Here is a 24,195-nt window from a genome sequence, read left to right as displayed (position 1 = left end):
GTTCATAAGAACTTCTCTCCATCTGCATTACTTTAATGGAGTCATCCAGTGGTCCATTCAGACAAGACAGCTCAGAATGAAACCAAATCAATATGCATCATTGTTGGAGCTGTTATGTTTTCTAAAAAAGAATCAAACATGATGAGGATCATAAGAAACAAGACAAAATAAATTGTTCTTAGTGATGATGAGCCAGACAACTGTGTGAGAGAGAGTGGAAGGTGGTGTGGGTTATTAACTGCAGTGGACAGCTGCAGAAGACTCTTCATCTGAGGTGTGAAGTGTGTGTCTCTACATATTCCCACCTCACAAGTCAACATCTTCCAGCCTCAAGCCTCTTAAGACAACTTGTTCTCGAAGAAAGGGTAGCACCTCACCTACCTCAAACATAATAAAATGAAATAAAAAGCATTAAATGGCGGGCAAGGGAGCATTGTTTTTAAATGTTGGCAGAGGCAGTCGCAGAATCTGACTTAACATTTTTCCACCAAGCCAGTTCAAGGGCCTGTTTGAGGCCAGTGCTAATCTCGAAACGGCTCCTTGTGTTTTGACAGCCAAAGTCTTGGACTCTGGCACCAACATAGAAGAATGGAAGGCTGGGGGCGGGATTATCATGACCAACAAGACTAATAAGACCAACCAAAACATATGATCTTTGTTTAAAAACAGAGCTCTTGTGCCAACGTACATCTGCAGAGCCAGCAACATTTGAAAAGCTGTGAGGTAGTGTGGCATGTACAGTGACGTGATGATTTGGCTTCATGATGACTCGAGCCTGTGAAAAAAGTTTCAGGTATCTGAACCAGCCCAAGCACCAGCTGGCACCAGCACCAGGTTCACCTTGGTCGATGAGAGGTTATGTGTCTATGTAAAAGGGAGAACTGGAGTATCAGGACATGAAGGAGACGCTGCTGTATGATATGTCACATCTCAGATTCTGGACCGTCTAAAATCACACACTGGGGGGGGGGCAAGTAAAAGCAGTAAAAATGTGGTCCCTCTAAAAGGCAGTATAGGGGTATCTCTGTTTAAAAGAGACCTCAGAGTGGTGAGGTGACAACAGTCTGACCTTTTATCACCACTGGAAATAACCTTACAATCTATTTTCAAGACAATGCAAAGTGAATGTTTTGACTGAGTTTTGGTGCAGCTAGAACAAGGGGGGCAAATACCCCAGTGGGTGTTTCTTTGGGTGTGATCTTTGGGTTCTTTTTCTCTCCCTGCTCTCTGTCTGTTAGGCTCTCCCGCTGCTGAATTGCAGAGGACTTCAAGGACTTTGCACTGCTGAGCTGCGTGAGCTCCATATCTTTTCCTCGCTTCCTCCCCTGCTTCCCCCACAACGCTTCCTCTCTGTGTCTCTCTGACTCTTTCTCATGCCCATGCTCTAAGGAGCTTTAGAGACTCGGCTGGGTAATGGGAGCAGCAGTCAATCAAATTGCTGTTTCAAAGGTGATGCTTTGTTTCATGCTTGCTTCCCACAAATCCCATCGAGCCTGGCACCTGTCAGGTTGTCGTTGTGAAACCCAGCATCCAACGCCAGTCACCCAAACCCCACGGTCTCTGGGCAGATGGAGGGGTTGACTTGTCAGCTGCCTGTCAAGAAAGGAGGTCATTCCATTTTGCTAGGCCTACCTTTTTTTAATAAGGCGAAAACAGAAATGGAAAACACCGAGTTAAGGTGTTTAAGTCTAGCGGACTTTCAAGTAAACTGTAACAGACAGCGCTGCAGTCGGAGCACAATTCATGCTACAGGTTTTAGGCTAGGAAATGATTTTTACTTTTGCTTCATAAAAGGTTAAACAAAACTAAACATGAATAAATCCTAGATTTCCATTGGTGCCCTTCAGTTTTACTGGGTCTGACGGCACTGTCAAAACACAGCTGGTGCTGCCAGCTCTAATAACGTGGAGGTTGTTAATAAATTGTCAAATAAAAGTTCTTGTTCTACCGTGATCTCAGTAAAACCTGATATGGCAAAATGGACAGGATCTGTGGCTGCCCAGAGCAACCAGGGGTCCTCGTATCTCCAATGGTTTATAAGCTCAGGTCTGACTCATTCCAACTTTACAGTCACAGTGACCTTCCAATTAGGGCTCCATTATCAAAGGTCTATTACAGAAAGGGGAATATATTTTGCCAGCTGCAGCTTCTTCATATAAACTGTAGTGGATAAACAAAAGCACAGCTTTGAACCCCTATGCAAGTCATGGGTAAGTGCCTTTATTATGGCATAAAATGAACGCACATGTGCATAAACACATGAGGCATAAAAATAGTCCAAGATGCAAAACTATAATGTACAGTTACTGGCAACTGCAGGCATCTAGACCCCACCTCCTCTGAAAAGAAACACCTCCCCACATCAACAGAGGGGCCCCTAAGTGTCTCTAATTACGTGACTGGATCAACAGAACCTTCTGCTGTTTGACTTAAATGTTGTGTTTTAATGACGGCACCGAGGACATATAGTAAACAAACCAATGGGATTCCAGACTTGTGGGTGCACAAGCATTGTCTGATGTCTTTCCAGCTATGCTAATGTTTGACTAGATGGCTTTTAGATGAAAGACTGATCAGTTCAAGTGTAGTCCTCCTCCAACACACTCCCTGTCTCTGTTCAGCGTTTGGTGTGTTTTTCCCAGCAAAGACTGAAAAATAAAAGAAGGCTGTCAGCTAATTTCAACTCAATTTACTTCCATTTACTTGGTCCCTGGAACCAATTTTACAAGATAAGATTTGTGCAGTTGCGCCATGCTTCTAGGAGTCATATGATAATCAGGAGATGGCTTCCACCATGGTAATACACCCATATAACATTATTTACTATGGAGGCTAGCCAGCAACAGAGGGCCGGGTATTTTCTGTAGGTGCATTTTTTTGAATAATATACAGAATACAAACAAATCAACAAATGTATTTTCCCCACAGGGCACGTAATGTTTGAATCTCTTCTAAAACACCTTTTGGAACTATTTTATCTGTTGGCCTTTGCGTATCAAGACACATATTTATACATTACAGATAGCAGAGCATTGACAATTAGATCATAGTCGGACGGCTGTCTGTCATATTTGGTTTTGCATGTTAAGTACTTTTAGGTCTGTTAGACGGTAAGAGATTGCTGTCAGATCTCTAACTCTACTAGAAAATAGCTCAAACATCCCTAGATGGGACCATTAAGTGCCCCTTTGATCAGAGAGTCATCCTCTGGGGTCCACCTCAGAGGGTTTTCAGAAGCAGTGTCCAGGTCAGAGGTAAACGCTTCTCTTTCATAGTGAAGACTGACTGAAAGCCAGGAATGAGAAGCCTTCCCTGAACAATCCTCGTCTACTTCCTTTTCCTGATGTTGGTGATATATCTACGCCCGGTAATATTATGTTCAGGAGAGGCAACAGCACAAAAAAGTCATACTGGATTTCTATACGGAAATCACAAGTTCTGACACCAGTTTTGCTGTCTTGTTAAATAGACCAGTCAGAAATGTCTGAAAATTCTATCGTGTTGGCCCTTTATAGTAAGAAAGTTCCATTATATTCAATAACATTTAAATGCAAATTATTGTTTGTATTTGTTATGATAGGCAAGTGATGGAAGTCTTGAATATGAATGTTTTTCCAGCTTTTTTTTGCAAATTGTAAATAGAAATCCTCTGAGCTAAATAAGAACCAGTGCATATTATTATACCTCAAAGGCAGCAAGACAAATATTACAGGCATACAGCCGGGCTGGTATACACGAGATATGCAAAGCAGCGAGAGGTGCAAAAACAAAAATGCAATGTTGAACATGCAGTGCATATTTCAAATCAAATAACCCTCGCAACAGCTAATCCTGTCTCTGAAAGTAAAACTCACTGTGCTATCAATACTAAAGGCTCAGACTCCAAACTAAATTTAAGCTTGTATGTATAATTAAAATGCAACACTAAGCTTTTTATGCTGAAATGAAACCAGTGAAGGTGAGAACTCACTATTACAAAGGAACTGCAAAAACAAGAGAGGAAGAATAAGGTTTTTTGATGTTATGTTATTTGTGTTTTGATAACATTGGTTTTCGGAGACAGCCTCATGAATATTATAATGAACCTCCAAACGTCCAAAAATATATGTTAGGGGTGAAACAAAAAACAACAGAAATATAAAACAGCTTTCAAATGGTCAAAAAAGATTTTCAATAAACCTCAGCAACCAAAATCATCTGATGTTATCTTTTAGAAAGTTATACGTGAAGAAACAATCTGTTTAAAATCAGACCCCTCATGCAGAAGGAACTTTGCATAAATCTTTTACCTTCATTTCCCGTAGACAGCCTCAAGCAGCCTCTATTAATATTCACTCTTAGGGTAAGGCTTTTATATAGTACCCCTGCACAGTGCTTATTGACATTCCCAGTGAGAATCAATAACACTATGTCTATCACTGACCAACATCTTAGGGTTTTGTGATCTAAATACACAGACTGAGTGTATCAACTTGACTGTTTTTTTCAAATCACTGCCAGACTCCTCATCAACTTCTGCTTTGGGCTTGGGATAGTTTACACATAGTTTGCAGAGTTGCTATGATACAACCAGGCCATCCTGAGGAAACATGTGAAGGGAATCTATGACGTATGGATCAGTGACCTTCACTAAGCCTCAGCTGTATTAGCACATGGATTTAGCCAACAATCAGAGAAACCAGATAACCTTGTCATTACTGTCATTGGCACGTTAAAGGATGGGGATTCTACATTTGTAAATCCTTTTAAAAACAGACACACGCTCTCATGGAGCCGCTCTGTCTTGATCGCATGGAGTAACTCATAAACTCCACCCCACTGGAGCCTTGCAGTAAAAGGTCAGGAGCCCTCCAGTGACAGCTGCCAATCACAGGAGATAGGTATTAACCAAAACATGGATTGTGAAACCAAGATGTGCAGCATGTTATTAATGTTGAGGTTAGATAGCTGGATTGTTTGAGATAAAAAAGCATAATAGAGTTGACGTATGAAGAGATTGTGTGTATGTTAGTGTGGAGGTAGCAGGGAGAGCACCTTCACCTGGACCAGAGGATCAATCAGTGCAGGTGAGAGCTGTTAGCTGATTGAGCCTCTGGTACAAAAGGCAGCAGCTGAGCTGCCTCAGAAACACATGCACAGAGGACAGAGACAGTCACAGAGAGACAGTGATAGAAAGACTGAGCCGCAAAGCTAGTTGTTTATGTTTACTGTTTGATTTAATGAAAGATGTTTGTGGTCCAGTGTGACAGGGATCTATTGGCAGAAATAATCCTCATGATGTTTTTACTAGTTCATTTCATCTAAATTGTACAAATTGTATTTTTCTTTACCCAGAAAAGGCCTTTTATATTTAAATACTTTATATTTACATGGAGGGGGGTCCTCTCCACGGAGGCCACCATGTTTTTTGACATTAGTCCAGACTGGACAAACTAAACACCTTGTGAGTTTTTATGACAACTGAATCTACCATAGGTTCTCTCTCATTCATATTTAGAAGGGGAGAGTGAGGTGAGGGGTGTTCAGCTGTGACATGCAACTTCAACACTCGATATCACTAAATTCTACACACTGTACCTTTAAAACAAGAATGTTTTGTCTCTGGCTGCTGTGGTATGTTCAACTGCCACAAGTAGTATTATTTTATGCTGTTTAATAATTCTCACTGTTTAAATGTGTTGTCACTTTTCATCAGGTACAGAAAACATAATAGCTTTGTTTGCTGATGACAAGTCATGGCAATGAGGGTTTTCACCCCAGAAAATCTGGAACATGGTACAAACTAAGATTAATGTTTTTGTTATTGTAGTTCAGACCGAACTAGAAATGAATATTTTGTGGGGTTTTGTTAGACTTGTTGCAGAGGTTTTATGAAGTGAAATGCAAGTTGTAATGCTGTAGTCTGAATTTAACAGTTGACAAAGCATGCAATAAGCTAAGTGACTCCTACTCATACCACAAAAACCTGTTTACTGAAGCTAAAAAATAGTCAATAAATAAAAAAAAATACAAGATTACTTCTCAGGCTCTGTGTGGTGTTGTTGTCACATCAAATGTTTTCGTGTCGACATGGAGGTTATGAGCGATACAACCCTGCAGCGACAAGGAAGCTGAACTCAGAGATGCAATGTGACTCTCTGAAAAAGAGGTCTGTTAGAGGCCGGGGAGGATCACCTGTGATCCAAGGATAATGAAAAAATACACTGTCTGATATTAAATTCTAACAGATGGAGAACAACTGAGAGGCTTGGGGTGTTGTTCTACCTTGTCTGTGGATTCTGCCTGCTTGTCTTGTGGGAGAAGGCAGTGATAACATGGTGTCAAGTTCATTGTTTTGAATCTGACATGCAAAAGTGAACAAATACTGTAATGTCACACCACTGCTTCTATATTATAGGTGTGGTGTAAAGGAACATTGCTGCAAAACACGAGCATCAGGGACCTGTTATTTGGATGAATGGTAGTCAGTATTCTTCACATGAGTAATTTTTTGGGCCGCTCCTTACCTGTCTAGGGCTGCAGGGCGTCCATTGCGAGGTTTGTTGACTTGGGCATAGATAGCTTCCAGGGGTGGGCCGTTGTCCTGAGGGCTCAAGGGAAGTTGAGGGCTCAGGGGACTTTGAGGGAGATGGTAGGGGTGACTGTAAGGGTCCATGCTGCTGCTGTCTACCGACGAGTCTAATGATCCGATGCCAGCGTAGGTATGTTCTTCATCTGAGCTAAAGGTGCGACTGACGACATCCTGGATCTCGGCATATTCCCTCTCCTTTGCCTGCCTCTCCCGAAGTTCCCGCGTCTTGGCCTGTATTCTGTGATAATCACAATGAAAAGGAAAAGTGTGACTCATTTTTTTTCTTTATTTGTGAATCATCTGACAAAGGTAAATACACAGAAACAATATTATTTCCTCACTGGAAAAAGTGAGGGATTTTACGCTCAACCTCTAACAAAGATATTATACTTTTACTTTTATTTGACTTTGTGTGAATACAGTATGTAGTTTGCCAACTTAAATTAGTGCAAAGTATATAGCATAGGCAAGAATGAATCTGTTCTTCAATGAATCTATGATTTTCAGGCAGTGAGTTTCTTTACTGTGATGCTCACAAAGTGTATCTACAATTAATGTTCCAGCTCTGTGGATGGAAAAACATACATTTTTTATGTAAGACTGGAAATATTTTTATAAAGTTTTCACAGGTAACAGACAAATACGACAACTCACAAACTGCATGATAATTGTGGCAAATAACTGTATGTATTAGGAGAAACAAAGAGATACTTAATGGTATTTGAGGTATTAACTTGTAAGCGAATAAGATATATAGGGTAGATACACAGGAAAAAGAGATGGCAAAAATATCAAAAGGTCATAATATAATATTCCATTCAAGACTCAGAGAGGCTCAAAGCAGCTTTAAGTTTAATCTTAGATTTAGATCAGTCCAGACTTGAGAAAGGCTCACTTAAACTTCTAAAGTAGCTTTCATGTCTGGTAATAGGTAATGAGGATAGAGAAAACTGCCCTGTAGTTACAGACACCATTTATTCTGCTTTTCTGCGTTTGTGGGTTCCTTTTCGCACAACTAATTTTGAGCACTTTGGAACATTTTGAACATATATAAATTAGTTCAGAACCAAAAACGTTGGTTCCCAGCTGGAACCACAAAGTAGAATATGTGTGTACACTGATGACATCAATGCTCACGTCATATTCTACACTGTGGAAAGTGCTTCATTGTGCTTTTTGCAGCGCCCCAAGTTGATGACACATCCTTGATTACAATGGCTCCACTCAAAACTGTTGAAAATGTGAGCTTGTTCACTCGATAGCACCAGGGTTCCAAGAATCCTGAATGTAGCTGGTCCAAGAACAAGATCTAATTAGGTGCAACAGAGCATGCAATATTATTCAAATATGCAGTTTTCCATGAGCCATTAGAGGGCTGAGATATGTGCACTGATCTTATTCCACAGGTCCTCGAACAAGAGGAGGTGGGAGGGAGACAGTTAGCTCTCCTCATCCTCCATCCCACGCCTTCCTCTCCCCAGGACCACTTCCACACAACAGAGCCTTTCACAGGACCTTTCCTGTCTCGGAGAACGGTTCCATGTGAATGCCCATCTGTCTGCAGCTAACAAGACTCAGTCATGGTGTTGCATGTGCTGGCATTGTAGGAGACGGGAGGTGGACATTGGGGAGCGGGGAGGAGAAGGGCTGAGGACAGGCGGAGAGGGGGGAGTTGACCTCCTACTGCGGTGACCCTGGCAGCAGCCACCAGACTGCTCACTGGTTCCAGATGTATCACAGCTGTAGGGTAACACACTTCCATACACATCCATACAAGCACGCTACCTCCCACTATTCCTAGACTTCCCCATTACCTCAGGTCATAGCTGACCTCTGACCCCCTGCTGCTGCTCTTCACAGATGACTGACAGGCTAGGAGCAGAACTAAAATCCCCCCAAGCCTCATTTTCTCCCCCATGTCTGTGTATTTTAATAACAGTAATCACATTTCAAACAATCACCATTTTTCAAGGCCGGATTAACCCGATTCCCACATCTTACCCATAGACCGCCTTGTTTATTTTTAGACAACGAAAATCCCATTTTCTCAGCATTATCTCCACAATGAGATTCTGATGGCGGCCTGATGCAATGTTACATTATATGCAGTCATCCAGAAAGCCTCTTAGCTTTTCTGGTGTATTTCTGCATTGTTTCAGACCAGGTACAGTATGGAAATGATCAAATCACATCACAGATGTGCACACCCGGTGTGGTCTTACTTTAGCTTGTGCAGTCAAGAAACAGAACACAGGCCACACAAGGAGGAAAAATCTAATTCCCAGAAGCCCTTTCACCTGCCATCTGGCTAAAGTGATGTCAGATCTCTGCCAGAAAGGACCAGACAATGATGTTACCACAGGTTCACAGAAGTCCACTGGGAACTCAAGACCCTCTGGCGTTTTATGGACTAATCTAATTCATAAGAACGGCGATATTGACATTTGGGATGAGATAATGGCCTCGGCTAGACTGGCGACACGAAGCTAAAAGTGAGAGACTTCTCTTTCAGGGCTCAAGAGTCTGACATGGATAAAGGCTAATAGGTGCATTTCAATAAAAGGGTATTAACAAGCCAATGCCACAGATGTGAGTCATGCTTTAGTCATTAGTTTTGTTGTTACACTCAGAGCCATCCTGCGCTGTAACTAATTTACTTTTATACAGGCATCAACTTTCAAAATAAGCTTGCATTTCCCTGCAATGACACCCATCACATTTTCAGGGGAGAGGTCATGGCTCTTTTGTAAAACAAATCTTTCTGTCTGTGTGTTTGTGGAGAGAACATATCCACAATCTAAACCTGTCAATCTGCTCTGTGAGGCCTATTTCAACTTGTTCTGGCTGTCAGACAGAAATGCTGTATCACACAGCGTTAAATTTCCAGCCTGGTAGCAGCGGGTCTCTGTGGCAAGCTGCCATTGGAACGCTACATTCAAGAGCTCATTTTATGCTGCAAGTGTCATGTGTCAAGAATGAAACAATAAATCAAAATTTAACTGAAAGTGGTGAATCCAACTGACTTTGGTGATCCTGTTACTTTTCATCCAGATGTCCCATTAGGAAAAGGGGAGCTATAAACTACCTTAACGAGAAGGATTGCAAACAAATGTTTGTCTCAGTTTACAGATGATGGAAAAAAACCTAGATAACAAATGACATTTGCATTTAATTAAAATGTAGTGCCAATCAGCACGAAGGTAAAATACCAACACTACACATAAACATGTTAGTGATAAGCAAAGCAGTGTCACAGAGATACTAGTCCGGCTGCAGATACTATTTTTTTTTTCAACCGATTGGATTAGTTTTCCTTTTTGATAATTCTCCAAAACCTTGATCTTTTCACAACCATCTGTGTTTAAAGCTGAAACCCAAAACACCTGTAATAAAACACTACCACTGTGCCCAACAACCCACCCCTCCCCCCTATGACTTTAATGTGCTCTAATATGCTTATTAGCTCAAAACCTTCGCACCAGCTAACTGCTTTCTTCTTGGACAACCTGCAACTGCTGCTCCATGTCCAGCTCCTCTCCTCCCCCGGCTTTCTCCTGAGAGACCACCCCCGCACTGTGCCATATATATACTCCATTAGCCAATTAATGTCCCAGCATGTTAACACTGAGGAAAGTGCTGCCCACACTAAACACATTATTACTCTACAGCCCCAATTACTAGCCCCTTTCCTCTCGTCTTTTCTTACCTGACACTACAAGAAGAAGGGACGCTGCAATTTTGAATGCCGTAAGCTTGGGAGGATTATATTTCAAAAAGGTGACAAGCAGCCACACTGTGGATTTTATTTTTTGTATTTTATAAATGGAACAACATCTGTCTATAGCTTTACCTCAATTTTCTTGACAAATGTCTATCAATTTGACTTCTAAAGTGTCGGCTTTATCGCTGAAGACCCAAGGAGGTTCATTGTCAACTGCAAAAGTATTTGATGAGCTGTTCAAAGTACAAAGCTTCAAACATATTTCAACCGGAACAGTTTACAGGATTCAAATTTCACTTTATAACGCTGTATCTGTACTTAACCCGTGCAAACTGAGTGGTTTCTGTAACAAGTGGTTTATGTGAAGTTGTTTGTATGATGCTATACAGAAATCTCCCAGTTAGATTAATGCAGGCCAAGCAGTCAGGCATTTTGAACAGACCCTGCAGTAGTAATACTGATGTCAGGATGAAAGATACTTCCAGTATTACATAAGTAATTACTTGGTTTCTATTGTGTCTTTTTCTATTGTCAGTGCTTCACCTTATATTCTTACAAGAAGAATTAACCTCACATCTACCTTTTAATTAAAAGATGAATAAAAAGAATACAATGCTTACTTACTCCTTCATAACAGTGCAGTGGAAAGGCATTTCCTCTTGGCCGGAGAGTCTAGACAGGCTAATGATGAGGTTTTCAGGGCAGTAGAAGTTCAACTAATTCATCCACTGACCATGTCTTCATGAAAATTATGTGTCTGCCAGATGACATTATTCTTTCTTTATCCTCCAAATCCCTATTCTTTCTCTGTTGTTTTTTTGTCGTTCATTCACTGCACTAAAAGGAAAAACTGCACAATCACAGTAACTAAAACTGGATTTGTAATTACACTCTTGCTCAGTGTTCTTTTCAATGAGTGAATGTGAAAGCAACTGCTTTAATTCATTATAATGGTAGAATGAACAGGCCTGGTGTAAACTGATAGCAACATGTAAACTAACCTCTCGTTCTTCCTTTTTACACTGATTAAAACTCACTGTTTATCCAACAAGGCTGTTGTTTTGGACCAACGAAACCAACAGACTCCTCCATATGTTTGTCCATGTTGAATCTACCCAAAGGAAGTCTGGGGGGGGCGGCTGTCTGTATTCTCAGACACTCATTTTGAAGTCAGCACACTTAGAGATTTGAAAGCCTGCCTCCTCAATATGCATTGTTACCGTGGTGGTTGAAACAGAATGTATTTGCACTCTTACTTTCTCATCCAGACGCCTTGAATAGATTTTTCTTTTCAATACCCCCTCATCAAAACATGGTCTATTGTTCTGAAGTGCAGATGGAGGGCAGACTGATTCTGAATCTAATCAAAGTGCAGTAAATGACTCTGCGCGCAGCTGTCTGTGCAGAATCACAAACCTCGAATAGCCCATCTTTTGTGCTGACACTTGGCCCATAACAGCATAATGTAATCACAAAGATAATTGTGCAAGTTTCATGGTGTCAATTCACACTATTAATATTCACATTAACTTGCTGTAGGTATCAATGTAATTACAAATGTAATTACACTTCCCAATAAGCCAGTAGTAAGTTCCTTTGAACTCACTATGCAAATGAGAGTGAAATAGGATACTGAAATAATGAGATGGTTTGACAAAGAGGAATGATAATGTTGGTGCCATGATTACAGGGAGAGAAAAAAGAAACGAAAGATCTGCTTTTTAGCACTTTTTACAATGAACACAGTATAAGAATCCAAAAATCCTTGGCACAAGGTCAAACATGCTCCCAGTGGGTGTTGGACTCCCCTAGGATTGCCCTTTGTCACCAATTCTGTTCCATGATTTTCATTTACAGGATTTCAAGGTGCAGCCATGGTGAGGAGTGTGTTGACTTGGGAACCTCAAAACTCTGTCCCTGCTTTTTCTATAATAATGTGATTCTGTTGGCTTCGTCAGACCGTGACCTCCAATGCGCACTGGGGCAGTTTGCAGCCGAGTGTGAAGTGGTCGGGATCAGCAGCAGCGACTCCAAGTCCAAAGCCATGATTCTCTGCCAGACAGTGGATTGCAGAAGTTTAAGCACCTCTGAGTCTTGCTCATGAGTGAGGGGAAGATGAAGCATGAGATGGGCGAGTGGGTTGGTGTGGCGTCATGAGTAATGTGGGTGTTATACTGGACTGTGGTGAAGATCAAAACCTTTAGTTTACCAGTCGATCTACATTCCAACCCACACCAAAGATCATAAGCTCTGGGTTGTGACTGACAGAAGATTGGGAATACAAGAGGCTGAAATGAGTTTCATCAGTCGGGTGCGTGGGCTCAGCTTAGAGAAGAACTGCTGCTCCTTCACGTCAAAAGGAGACACTTGAGGTACAGGATGCCTCATGGGCGCCTTCCATTGGATGTGTACTCGCCCATCTGGGAGCAGACCTAGTAGACGCAGAACTAGCTGGAGGGATTACATATCCCATATGGTTTAGTAATACCTCGGGATCCCAAAAGAAGAGCTGGAAAGTGTGGCTAGAGAAAGGTTGCCTTTCTGACCTTGAATACGTCTAAGAAAATGGATTGAAGAATGGTATAAGAAAACAACTTCAATAAAACACCCAATTCTTGATCCATGTGTGTCAAAAAGGAATTGTGCTGACTGACCTTTGAAATGCTGTTCAGGTTTTGTTTGTCTGGAGTCAGCAAGAAGTCAAACAACAAACAAGAGGAAGCGGGTCACTGTCAAGGAAAAACCAGCAGTAATGTGTTCTCCCCTGGTCTGGGAAATGGGAACAAGGAGAGTGGCAGTGGAGTGCTGACTGCTGATTAGAAGCCGACCAGAGCCATGCAGATAAGAGAGAATGGACATCATAATCAACTGCCACAGACACATACAGAGTGTGAATGAAGTTCAGTTCAGGCTGAAAATGAGGAGAGAACATTGTAAGGTTGTCTCTATGTGCTCCCCACTTGGCTGGAAAAAATAGTTTCAGGGCTAACATGTGCAGAGATAAGTCAGAGAATGATAGAAGCTCCACCAACACCACCTGTGTTTCTTTCTTTCCCTCTCCTCCCCCCGATGGCCCTGCATGAATGAGGCCACAGCCAAAGAGACGGCTTCGCTCCAATCCACCCAGGGTCCAATCAGAGAGCTTGTTGTCTTCTCGGTCCTCTCAACATGAGCCAATCAGGCAGGGCTGTCTTGGGTGCTGTCCACTGCTGGGCTGAACAGTGATTAAGATCAGCCTAACCGCAGGCTCTAATGCTGCTTTGATGAGACATGAATCAACCAATCAGAAGAGCTGTATACAATCTGCCAACAAAACAAATGCCTCTGATAACCACTACATCAGGTCGATGAACTGCTCTGTAGGTTTATGCACTCAATTCTCCATCAGCTTCAATGATGCTTCCATAAGCAGCTGACAAGATAGCATTTAGAAGAACATTTTCACTCAGAATAAACAGGTCTGTAAGGACTAAAAATGGCCAAACCATAAACCGAATGAATCATATCAAGGTCACAGTTTTAAATTTATAACTATAGGGACCTTATTGCAGGGCAACAATGGCAGGTTTTATGAATTAATTTGCCTCACCTCTTCCCTGACTCCTATTTTGAGTCACAAAAAGCCCCTGTCAAACCGTCTGCATTAATTAATGATCGCTAATGTCAGCCGAGCTGGGGGTTTGGCTGCAGCCCATCCCATATCGTGCTGACACATTGTGCTGGCTTGATGATTGCCAGCTTCAGGAAACCCGTTACGGTCCGATCCATATTTTCATAAACGCACTCTGAAATGGTCCCGTCTCCGTGGCAGCAATGCAATCAATCTAAGTGTGTACCTAAAGCGGAGACCTACGACAATTAAATGTAGCACCCTGGGAGTGTAATATAGTAGCACAACCAAAAAATACAAGATGTAATGGATTTCTGAGCTGTCGTCCTGCTGAACCTTAATGCTTTGAATATCGACTTGGCTTCATGGCAGGTTGGTTTATTATTACCCACCACCATCTCCCTCAGGATTCCCTTTCCATTAACCGTGGGACAATCCTGGCCTGACTGAGTGATGGGATTTTGGAGCAGGTACAAAAGGAAAGAATTAGGTTGCCCTGGTTGGGACTGGAGCTCACAGATGCAGAACGGACACAAACAAGACAAGGAATGAGAATGTGCTGTAAGACAAAGTAGCGCACAAAGAAATTGGTTGACAGTGGTGAAAGAAGAAAAGTATGAGCAAGATTTAAATTGTGTGTGGGGAGGGGGAGATGAGGGCATGAACTCTACATATCTCATGCCCACCATGCATCTGTGTTGATTCTGCTGCTTAGGATGACAGTCGTTTGGGAGCTGCTCAAAGGGGAGAGATCTGGATGGAGAGCCAGGCACACTGGTCTCCAGGGTGAACTGAGGGAAATATGTTGGGCCCTCATCCAGAGGGGTCTGCACCCACATTCGGAGAGGACACTCGTTGCAAGTCATAGTTGAATACTGAAAAGAAATGTGCTACAGCTTTTTGAGCTAGGCCTCCAGATGTTCCATTCAGCAGGGAAGAGGCCCTTTCTGAGTGTGTTATGTGTGTGTGTTCACACTTGTTTGTGTTTGTGGTATTGTGTATTTTCAACATCCATCCATCCTTCTCTCTCTTCGCCGTAAGAGGGAACGGTATCAAGCCCTATTGTTTCTATTCAATTAGCTGTCATTACCAACGGCAGTTTGATTACTGAGTTCATTTGGCTGCTAGAGAACAATGGCAGCAGCAAGCTGTCTTTTTATTCAGCCTGCCACCAATATTGTCTTCCCTGCTGGAGAATTAAATGGGGCTTGTCTTTGAGGGATGAGGTGCATGCTGCAAAACCAAAGCTTTGCCTTTTTCTTGCGGGCGCCCTGATGTCCACGAACACTAGAGGACACAGAGCCAAGAGGGCTGGATAAAAAGGAACAGCATATTCTTGAACGATTAACAACCTGGGAGAGCTGCAGGAGAAGACAAATGCAGAGCTACATCGATTTCGCTATTATAATGAGCACCATTCAATCATGCCAAATCCACAGGGGCCTACGAGCACCATTAGGAGGTCAGTGCCTCTGAATGGCACAGGCAACAACAATCCATAAATGATCTATTTAATGTACTGATATAAAAGAACGGGACATTTCACAAATTGACATCTGAGTGCTTTCCCAGAATTTCCCGACCTTGCGCCACCATTTTGTTAATTAGGTAGTTTGCTAATTTTCCAGTCAGCAGTGTCTTTTTCCCCCCTTTGTTCAGCCGAGACTTAATTGTTTAGGCTTTTAGCAAGCCAAGGCCCTGTCTGAGCACTCACCTCTCCTGTTCCAGTCTCATCCGCAGGGTCTCCTCCTCTGACACCTGCATGTCCTCCTCTTTAGATTTACTGAAGCTCTTCCTCTCCATCCTGTCTCCTGGTCGCTCATCCTTCCGGTTCTTTACAAACCTGAGTAAAAGAAGAGTGCACACTGGATTTAATTGAGGCCCAGGCTTTAATAATTTTAAATGCAATATAGATTTTTTTACAACTGTATTCCTTGTCCTTTGTCCAGGTTTTTTATTTGAAATATTCAGTAGGAAATTAAAGTGTCAAACTGTCAAAGTCCTCAGTTTGGGTTTGTATTGGCGTGACAGCTCAGGGGGAGTCTCCATGGGCACCCATTCGTTATCGAATGAATAACTTTTTCAAATAAATGCAATCAAAATGCAGCAAGCCGTGTAAAAAGATAAGTCCATATTGCAAGTTCCCTCCAAAACAAGACTCAATCTAGGATGGCAGAAGAATTCACTGTGCAGTAAGTCAAAAGCAGACTTTTTTAGAGAGGGTGTGAGCTCCTCATTTCGTCCCTCAGCTGCAGAGTTTACTGAGCGAGAGGAGCAGTGACAGCTCATGATTTAGTTTTGAGCGAGGAGGGAACAAACTACCTGCAAATGGGCGGAATGTAATGTAAAAGTGGAGGAAACCACCAAGCTGGCGGCATCATTTGTAAGATTCTAGGCAGTGTCACCAACTTCTACATTTTAATGACAGGAGTGACACGCCGGTTGCGGTAAATCCGTGACAGCCTTACTGGAGGTGAGAATAAGTCAAGCCGGTGATCGCAAATTCCTCTGGTCAGCCAAGCTTGCTGCTCGGCAAATGAATGAGTGGAGTCTCTGGCTGTGTGGGGGGTGTAAGAAAATGATGATGATGAGGAATGGAAAATAGAGGGGAGGCATGCAGTTGACAGGAGTATGGTGCATTTACAAGGCTGCACACTCACAAACACACACAGAAAATAAATGGACAACTCCCTAGTCTGACTCCACTGCCTGAGACGTTATTGCTCACAACAATGTGCTCGTGGGTAACACTAAGATCAGATGCCAACTTTATACATGTGCACAGAATTTAGTGATAAAGTGTGAACTCTCTGATGCGACAGAACAGGAAAGGCAATATTGTGAAAGTATGATGTCATTTCCTGCTGCTCCACAATGGGGCCAGCTGTGGAGGAAGTGCAAAATGGCAGGATACAGAAAAAGGATGTATTAAAGACAGATATCCAGGAAGTGCACACGACGGTCATTTTGCACATTAAGAAGCACATCTGCACACCATTCATGTCACTGTATCCACTACAATTCCTGGTTAGTGATTCTCAATATATATATACACCTGTAAATAAATAGGTTTATCTGATCAATATATGTTGATAACCTATAGAAAGTGACATTTGAGGGAATTTTTATATGAAAGTTGCGAAGGTAGACGTGATTGCTGCACTTATGGTTGGTTATTGTGGATGCTTTTGGTATTGGTTCAACACATCTTTTCATCACTTTGGGTGGATTAAGCACAAGAGGTTAAACAAAGGACATAAATTAAAACCAAATCCGACTTAATTAAGGTAAATGTTCTAAGAGGAAGGAATGTGTGCAACATATCCCTAAATGATTTCATTACATCTCAAATGAAAAGCAGCAAACAAGACAGTCAGCCAAAGCTGGAGGATATGCGGTGACCTGAAGAAAAAAGATACATAAATATATATATTATTTGGGAAAATATGAATACATAAATATATATATTATTTGGGAAAATATGAATACAAATGGTAAAACACTGCCAGTGGAAAGATGAGAATGTTTGGTTAGAAATTACATGAACTGAAATGCTGAGCCAGAAAGCTAACATTCTAAATGTGGAGCTACTTAGTGTGTGCACTTTAACAGGCTCCAAATGTGAAAGTTCAATTAAAAAAATGAGGGACTGCACACTTTGTACTTTTGATTGTTGACTTATGATTGCCAGGTTGGTGGAAACCAGGCCGCCTATATGAACAAATGTGATGATTGTAAAGACAGAGCAATAAGAGAACATGTACAGGCACAAGGGCATGAGGCATGAAGTGAAAAGAAATTCAATAAATATAATCACAGCACAGGGCTGGATTTTTATTGAGTGTTCATATTGCATAAGGTAACGCTGTGTGCTCGTATTGCACATAGACATCGATTACTATGTTCCACATGGGCTTTTTTTTTTTGAACGGTCCCGTTCAATTTCAGGCACCGGCACAGGAGAAAGCATTAAGCTCTGCAGTCTCCCAGCTCCACAGTGCTTCGCTTTGAGTTTATTTTTACCTTCCTTGTAGCTGAGCTTTATTTGACAGTTTGAAAACTTTCTCTGAAAGCAGGAAAAAAATCACATCAGACAAGGTTGACTTTGGGCCAGTGGAAGTGAAAAAATTCATGAAATGGGAGACTGTTTCCCTCATCGATGTTTATTATTCTACTTTACATTAAAAGCAACCAGGAGCTTTGTGGAATTGGCTTCTCAGTGGTAGGGGCTGCTTTGGAATTGTAATCTTTTGAATGGGCTGTGGCCTGGTGGGAGCTCCGACTCTGTGGTTGTGCAGGGAGCCCAGGAGAGGCGGAGGGAGTGATATGTGGGTTCTTTTGTAGCATAGATAGCATACATTACCTGATTAATTAATCAACAAATGGCTCTACTAAGGCATAAAACTCCAGGCTGGGGTTGAGAATGCTAATAATAGTGAACCTGCTATCTATCACCAGGGCAGGTGACAGCTTCCCTCACCTCACTACAAAGACTTTCATTAACTTCCTGAGGAATATTCACCTCCCTCTATTCCTCTTCCAGTTTTTCCTCAGTCTCTTCTTATGCCAACCCACCTAAGAACACAAGCTAACCTTAGGGGAGACAAACTTCTGCCCTTAGCACTTTTTCTCCTTATTCTGGATCGACATCAATACGGTTAGAGATTTGTCATAGTGAAACATATTGGCGGATTAGACTGAGCAGGATCCTGGGCATGCAGCAGCTCCCATATGAAAGGCTATTCCCCCATCACCAGTGGCTCGAGTAGATGGTTCCACATCAAAGCAGAGGCGGAGGAAAGGGACAATCCTACCAGGGCTGTTAGACGGCTCGAGACACTTGCCGGTTTACCAACATGGCTCTGCCCTTCACGTGGAAAGCCCTAGTTCTGCCAGTTGGGACTACAGTGAAGCCCAAGATTAGCAACCACACCTTCAGTGATGCACAAACCTCAATGAAATATTCCTCCACTCAACTTGGCAGAAAGAGATCAGAGATCAGAAATCTGTGGCATCAGTGTTTGTATCAGTGTTTGTATCGAGTACAAACTATTGACTTTCACACCTGTCTATGAAAGATAAGTGTCTGGTTTGAGAAACGAAGTGAATCGGATACAAAACCAGAATGATTTTTGGTTCATCTCGGTCAGGAGGGAGGAAATAAACTCAGCTGTTTCTATGGCAACTCTTGAGCCAGTATTGGCACCTTGGCATTAATTAGGACTGGCATCAGGATCCTTGTATTGATAGTGAGGTTGTTGAGGCTTGATAATAAGATATTGATTGGCAGCAGCAAGTCATGAATAGAATGACAATGGAGTATCTACACTGCAGTTTGGCAAAGAGAACTTTATTGGATGTAAAGGACTGACCAGTCAGTTTTATTGCAATGTGGCTGCACAGCATTAAAACTACAAGCCAGGAGTCTGGACGGCATTGTTTCAAATAATTTTTCATCGGAAGTGCAACAGCTATGTGAATTAAATATATTATGAGCACACAACTTCTCTCAATCAGAACGATATAACAACAGACCTCTTGAAACAACACCGGACAATGGAAGTTGTTTTCTTCAACACTATTGCCCAGGAAAATCTAAGAGAAGACTGCCATCTGGCTAACTGGTTAGCAGTGTGTTATTCCTCTGTCATTAATAACACAGGTCTAGTAATTTTTGGACATTCTACTGAATAATTGTTACATATCATATCATTGATCTCAATCATCCACATACTGTATTAGCTCTTTCCAGAAGAAGTAGAAAGTGGATCTTTGAATCAAGATTATTAACATGAATGACTATTTGACTTGCATTAGTCACTATTTAAGCAACAGCTGGACTTCTCCATTCAAGCAGGTGAACAATGATACGCCATTTACCTCCTCAAAAAGCTCTGATCTTTTTCTGCCTCAGTCCCCCGGACCAAAGCTCTGTTTAATGATCCATTCCTAAGCATCTATCTCGCTGTGGCAGACAGCAGGTAAGAGTGATGAATACAGAAATGCAGAGGGGTCCCTCAAAAGACAAAGAACAGAGGTGCAGAGAGATGGAGATCGCAGAACCACCTGGGTAGAGAGATGTTTAGTTAAGATTAAATGAGTGCAAACACTGAGTAAGATGATGTGTTGATCGCAGGGACAGTGGTAAGCACACAGAAACCAGATAGGATCTTTAGGCTTCTTTCAAAGCTCAAGCTGATTTGTGCTATTCATCATTGTTTTGGCTGATTGGACATTAAACCTCATTTAGACACTCTTAACACGTGTCAGCCAAATATAATATATGCTTTATTAATGCTGTGATAGCTCCCGATGCGAAGAAACATTGATTGAACACTTCAATTTTACTGTCAAAGTCTCCTGGGTCAGACATCAGCTGACAGCATCATAAAGCTAAATGTTTTTATGTACTGATGAACATTCGGCATACTGTGTTATCTGGTTTAACTGTATGTATTCTAGCTTTACCTGAACAGAATTCAGTAAATATGTACTCCATTCAATATGATGCATCATCTTCTATCACTGAAAACAGAAGGGTTTATACTACTAGCAGTCGGTGCCTCATACATCATCTTCATTGATTTTACAGGGTAATAATACTTCAAGGCTGCAGCACAACAGCGGAGTAAAAAAAAGTCCAGGACAGAATTTCCAAACAGTGAGAAAAAGAAAATTATGCAAAGCCTCAAAGCCTGTTTGATTGTTACAATCATTTAATCTGGGGAGCAGATTTGAGAGAAGCAAATCTGTTCTGACATCTTCTGAGGGGAATTTTGTGGATTCCTCACAGGAAGTTTGTGACTTAGGGAGCGGGAGCTGTCTTTTCTTTCCTCTTATCTGTGGTTCTTAAAAAGTAAATCCATTGATGCCAGGGACCAAATGATTTCACCCTCACATGATGCACTCCTCATATGAGGTGTTAAATCTTTTGGCATTATTCAAACCTGCAAATGGAACAGGTGAGCCAGAGAGAAAAAAGTGACTGCATCTATCAATTTGAGTAAGTGATGAGAGGATAATTTCAAGGGCAGACAGAAAGAATCATTATCGTTTCTGCTCAGCGGACCTGAAAGTTAATCCAAATCTCCCAGGGCGATGTCCCCTGCAGTCGTCTGATGTGCTGTCTGAGCCCCCATCCCCTGAAACCGTATTGGTTGCTGTGGGGAAGTAAATAAATAACCATGCCTCCACCCACTGCCTTTCATCGTGACCATCCGTGAAGCGCTGCAGAAAATACACTTTTATTCAGAATCGAGAGACAATATTATCCTCTTATTGATGGCAAAAAGTACACAGCAGAAAGTTAAGATGAGCACGCACACAAACACACTTCTCCTTTTCCATGTCCTCCCCTCCCTATCCAAGGCCATGCCAATATGAAGAAGTGCATGATTTCTACTCAGTGCTGCACCGAGGGCAAAACCCTGACAGTGGCATGTAATTTTAATAGCTCCTTGTTAGAAAGGTGAGACTGTTGGATTTGTCTGTCCTCCTCACCAGCTAAGTGTTGTTGCAGCTGTGAGGAGTAAACACTCTCTTCCTGGGGTGACACACAAAGATGCCTTGTAAAAAAAAAAAAAAAAAAATCCAATAAGACAGTCAGAGGAAGAAAAAGGGAGCAAGAGTGTTTTTTCCCCCCCTCTTCCTTACAAATCACATTGTGACCCAGCGATCGTTAACAGGCATTAAAGGGGCATTCGTTATCGTCGAGTGGCCTCTGCGTAATGTTGCCACCACCGGTTTCCAGGGACACCGACCCCAGAGAGGTATGGGAGGATATTCTCCCGTCATTCCTCCAGCTTCAAGCCAACGGCAGCCGATTATCTCCTTCCCCGCGGAACTCATTATCTGCAACCTGTAATGTCAGTCAGTGCTTTCCCTGCTCAGCCAGACCTCTTTTTAACCAGAATCTACAATTTCATGCATCTCTTAAGGAAAGAAAAATGGGGTTTTAAGAGTTTAAAGAGAAAGACAGCAATCTGAGATCCATCATTGAATGCGTAAGATCTGAGGATTCACACCATCGTGGGGTGAATGTGTCTTCAGAATAACACAACTCTTAATGCAGTTGCACATCTCCCTGCCTTTTGGGACTCTGCCTCTTGCAGGTCACAGCAAGATATGACATCTCTGTGCTTTCACTCCATTGGTCAAGGGCTTATACACACAGAACCAATTGATTTCCACCCGGGGGGGGTTGGGTTGTTGATTGGCTGTAGCTCCAGAGGGAGGCCAGCCCTAATTCTGCCACCGACGGTGTGAAAACAGTGGGTAGAGGTGCAGGAGGAGGGAGGATGGGAGTCAAGATGGTTCATGCCGGGTGCAAGAGTGGCGTGTCCCGCATTGTGGAGGCATGACATGCATTTATGCATGACATCAGGCCGTGCCCCAGGAGGGGGACAGCGCCACGGGCGAGATGGAGATAAAATGATTCTCACCAGAAACTTCTATGACTCTTTGGTCTCCCAGCTGAGCAAAGAAGACACCGTCATGTTGGAGGATTCTCGGTTTCAGTGACACTCTATGTGGTCTTCCACCATGTCAAGACATGGAAAATGAAAAACAATTTGTGGGTGTATGAATTTCAAGTCAGATTATTGTATTTAAATGAGTCTTTAAATGATTCTTTTCAACCTATATCACTGTCCCATCCTGTTTACCATAAAGAGGTTATTGTATGGAAATGAAGATTTTCTGGCTGATTTACAGATGCATCGAAATGGCTGCATCGCCCTTTCAAAAGAATTGTTTTCCATCCTTACATTTATCTTTTTGCCTGCTATGTCAGTCTGAATTTTCTGGTATTTCTGTTATTCTACAGCTAGGTATTCTCCCATCAGTTTTTCTCCTCTCTTCACACTTCTCTTTCAGAATTTATCTTTCTGGCTTTCTTTCATTCGGGCCAGAATGTGTGTCCAATCGCCTGATCAACAACTGCATTCCACCACTTGTCTAGTTGTAAGTAGACATAGATAGCCGAAGACAAACAGCCTTTTTACACCACCACCACCCCCGCAGGAGGAGAAAAGAGGTTTGGACTAAAATAAATATATGCGTGTGAAGAATGGTCAGTCACAGAGAGCCAGAGGGCTATTTTGGGGTGGTACCACATCCTACAGATAGTTTATTTTACTTCCACACTGTTTTTGTGTGTGTGTGTGTGTGTGTGTGTGTGTGTGTGCGTGGAGGAGTGCATGGCATATTTTCAAAATCAGACTTAATCCGCTCTTATTGAAGAAGGTTCTTTACAGCCACACAGACCAGACGGAACACGGACAACGGAGCTGCAGCAACATCCAAGATGATAAAATTACATCAGAGTGAATGGTTAAAGATGTTCTACGCCTTTAAACTAACAACTATCAATATCAAAGCAATGTTTGACTCTGTGGATTTGTGTGAGTGTCTATAAATGTCGCTCTATCTATGAAAAAGTACTTGCACTTGAGTGAGGCTTATGTGCTGGGAAAAAAATAAGCATTCATCACGATGTGTTGCCAATTATTCATATTTAAGCAAAAGCAGGTGCACATAAGGATGTGTATGTGTGTTTTATCTATATGTGTGTGCGCTTGTATATCAATGGACAGCTTGGCTTGTCCATATTTCATAACAGCCTGTGCAAAACAAAGGACGAGGCCCAGCCCAACATGATTGCCTTTAATGTTTCACATAAGTCACAGAGTTGTGTGTGTGTGTGTATATGAGAGAGGGGGGGGGGGGGTTTGCACACACTCAGAGGAACGCTTCAAATGCCTGACACCACTGATTAAAGCCTCTCATTACAACACAAATAAACAGTCCAAACACATTCATGCATCCATCTGTTAAAGTGTATGAGCGCAGTGAGCAGCGACTTTCTGTAGGACAATTTGCATAGAAACACTTCAGCGGCTCTGGGGGAAGTTCAGGTGAGCTGTATGTGTGTGTGTGCATTCCAATTACTCACAGAATTAACCGAGGCAAGATTCAGGAAAAATATGAGAATCGCGATTTCCTTGCTTAGGGTTGAAATTACGATTCACTCTCACAATCTTTATTTTTCTTTTTTCAAAATGTATGTTTATTGCACTCAAATGACCCGCAAAAGGAAACAGACCGAAAAATATGATTGAGTCTGATCCGTTATGTTTTCCTTGGCTTTACAGCTTCCTCATATTACAGTTTGTGATGTAAGGTGATTATTTAAATTTGTAGTGTTGTGGTGTGTTGCTGCCACAATGGCAAAATGTACATGGTTTTGATTCTCATTGTCTTCTCGGTCTTCACATATTGATTTTTTTTTGTGGA

The 24,195-nt window shown here is 42.0% G+C and overlaps 1 protein-coding gene across 5 annotated transcripts in view; it reads right to left on the bottom strand.

Moving 5' to 3' along the window:
• Nucleotides 1-24,195, bottom strand: part of LOC109629692 (partitioning defective 3 homolog) — a 323,260-nt gene that overhangs the window by 70,063 nt on the left and 229,002 nt on the right. For all 5 annotated transcript variants that reach the window (XM_069512787.1, XM_069512786.1, XM_020087499.2 and 2 more), the window contains 2 exons: nucleotides 15,617-15,745; nucleotides 6,507-6,809 (listed from right to left, as the gene is read on the bottom strand). In XM_069512787.1, the coding sequence (XP_069368888.1) occupies nucleotides 6,507-6,809; nucleotides 15,617-15,745 (432 nt within the window). The remainder of the gene's footprint in view (nucleotides 1-6,506; nucleotides 6,810-15,616; nucleotides 15,746-24,195) is intronic.

The sequence above is a fragment of the Paralichthys olivaceus genome, chromosome 17 (assembly GCF_024713975.1).
Source record: "Paralichthys olivaceus isolate ysfri-2021 chromosome 17, ASM2471397v2, whole genome shotgun sequence".
NCBI classification, from domain to species: Eukaryota; Metazoa; Chordata; class Actinopteri; order Pleuronectiformes; family Paralichthyidae; genus Paralichthys; species Paralichthys olivaceus.
Note: the sequence above shows the minus strand (reverse complement) of the source record. Positions and strands in the feature narration are given on the sequence as shown.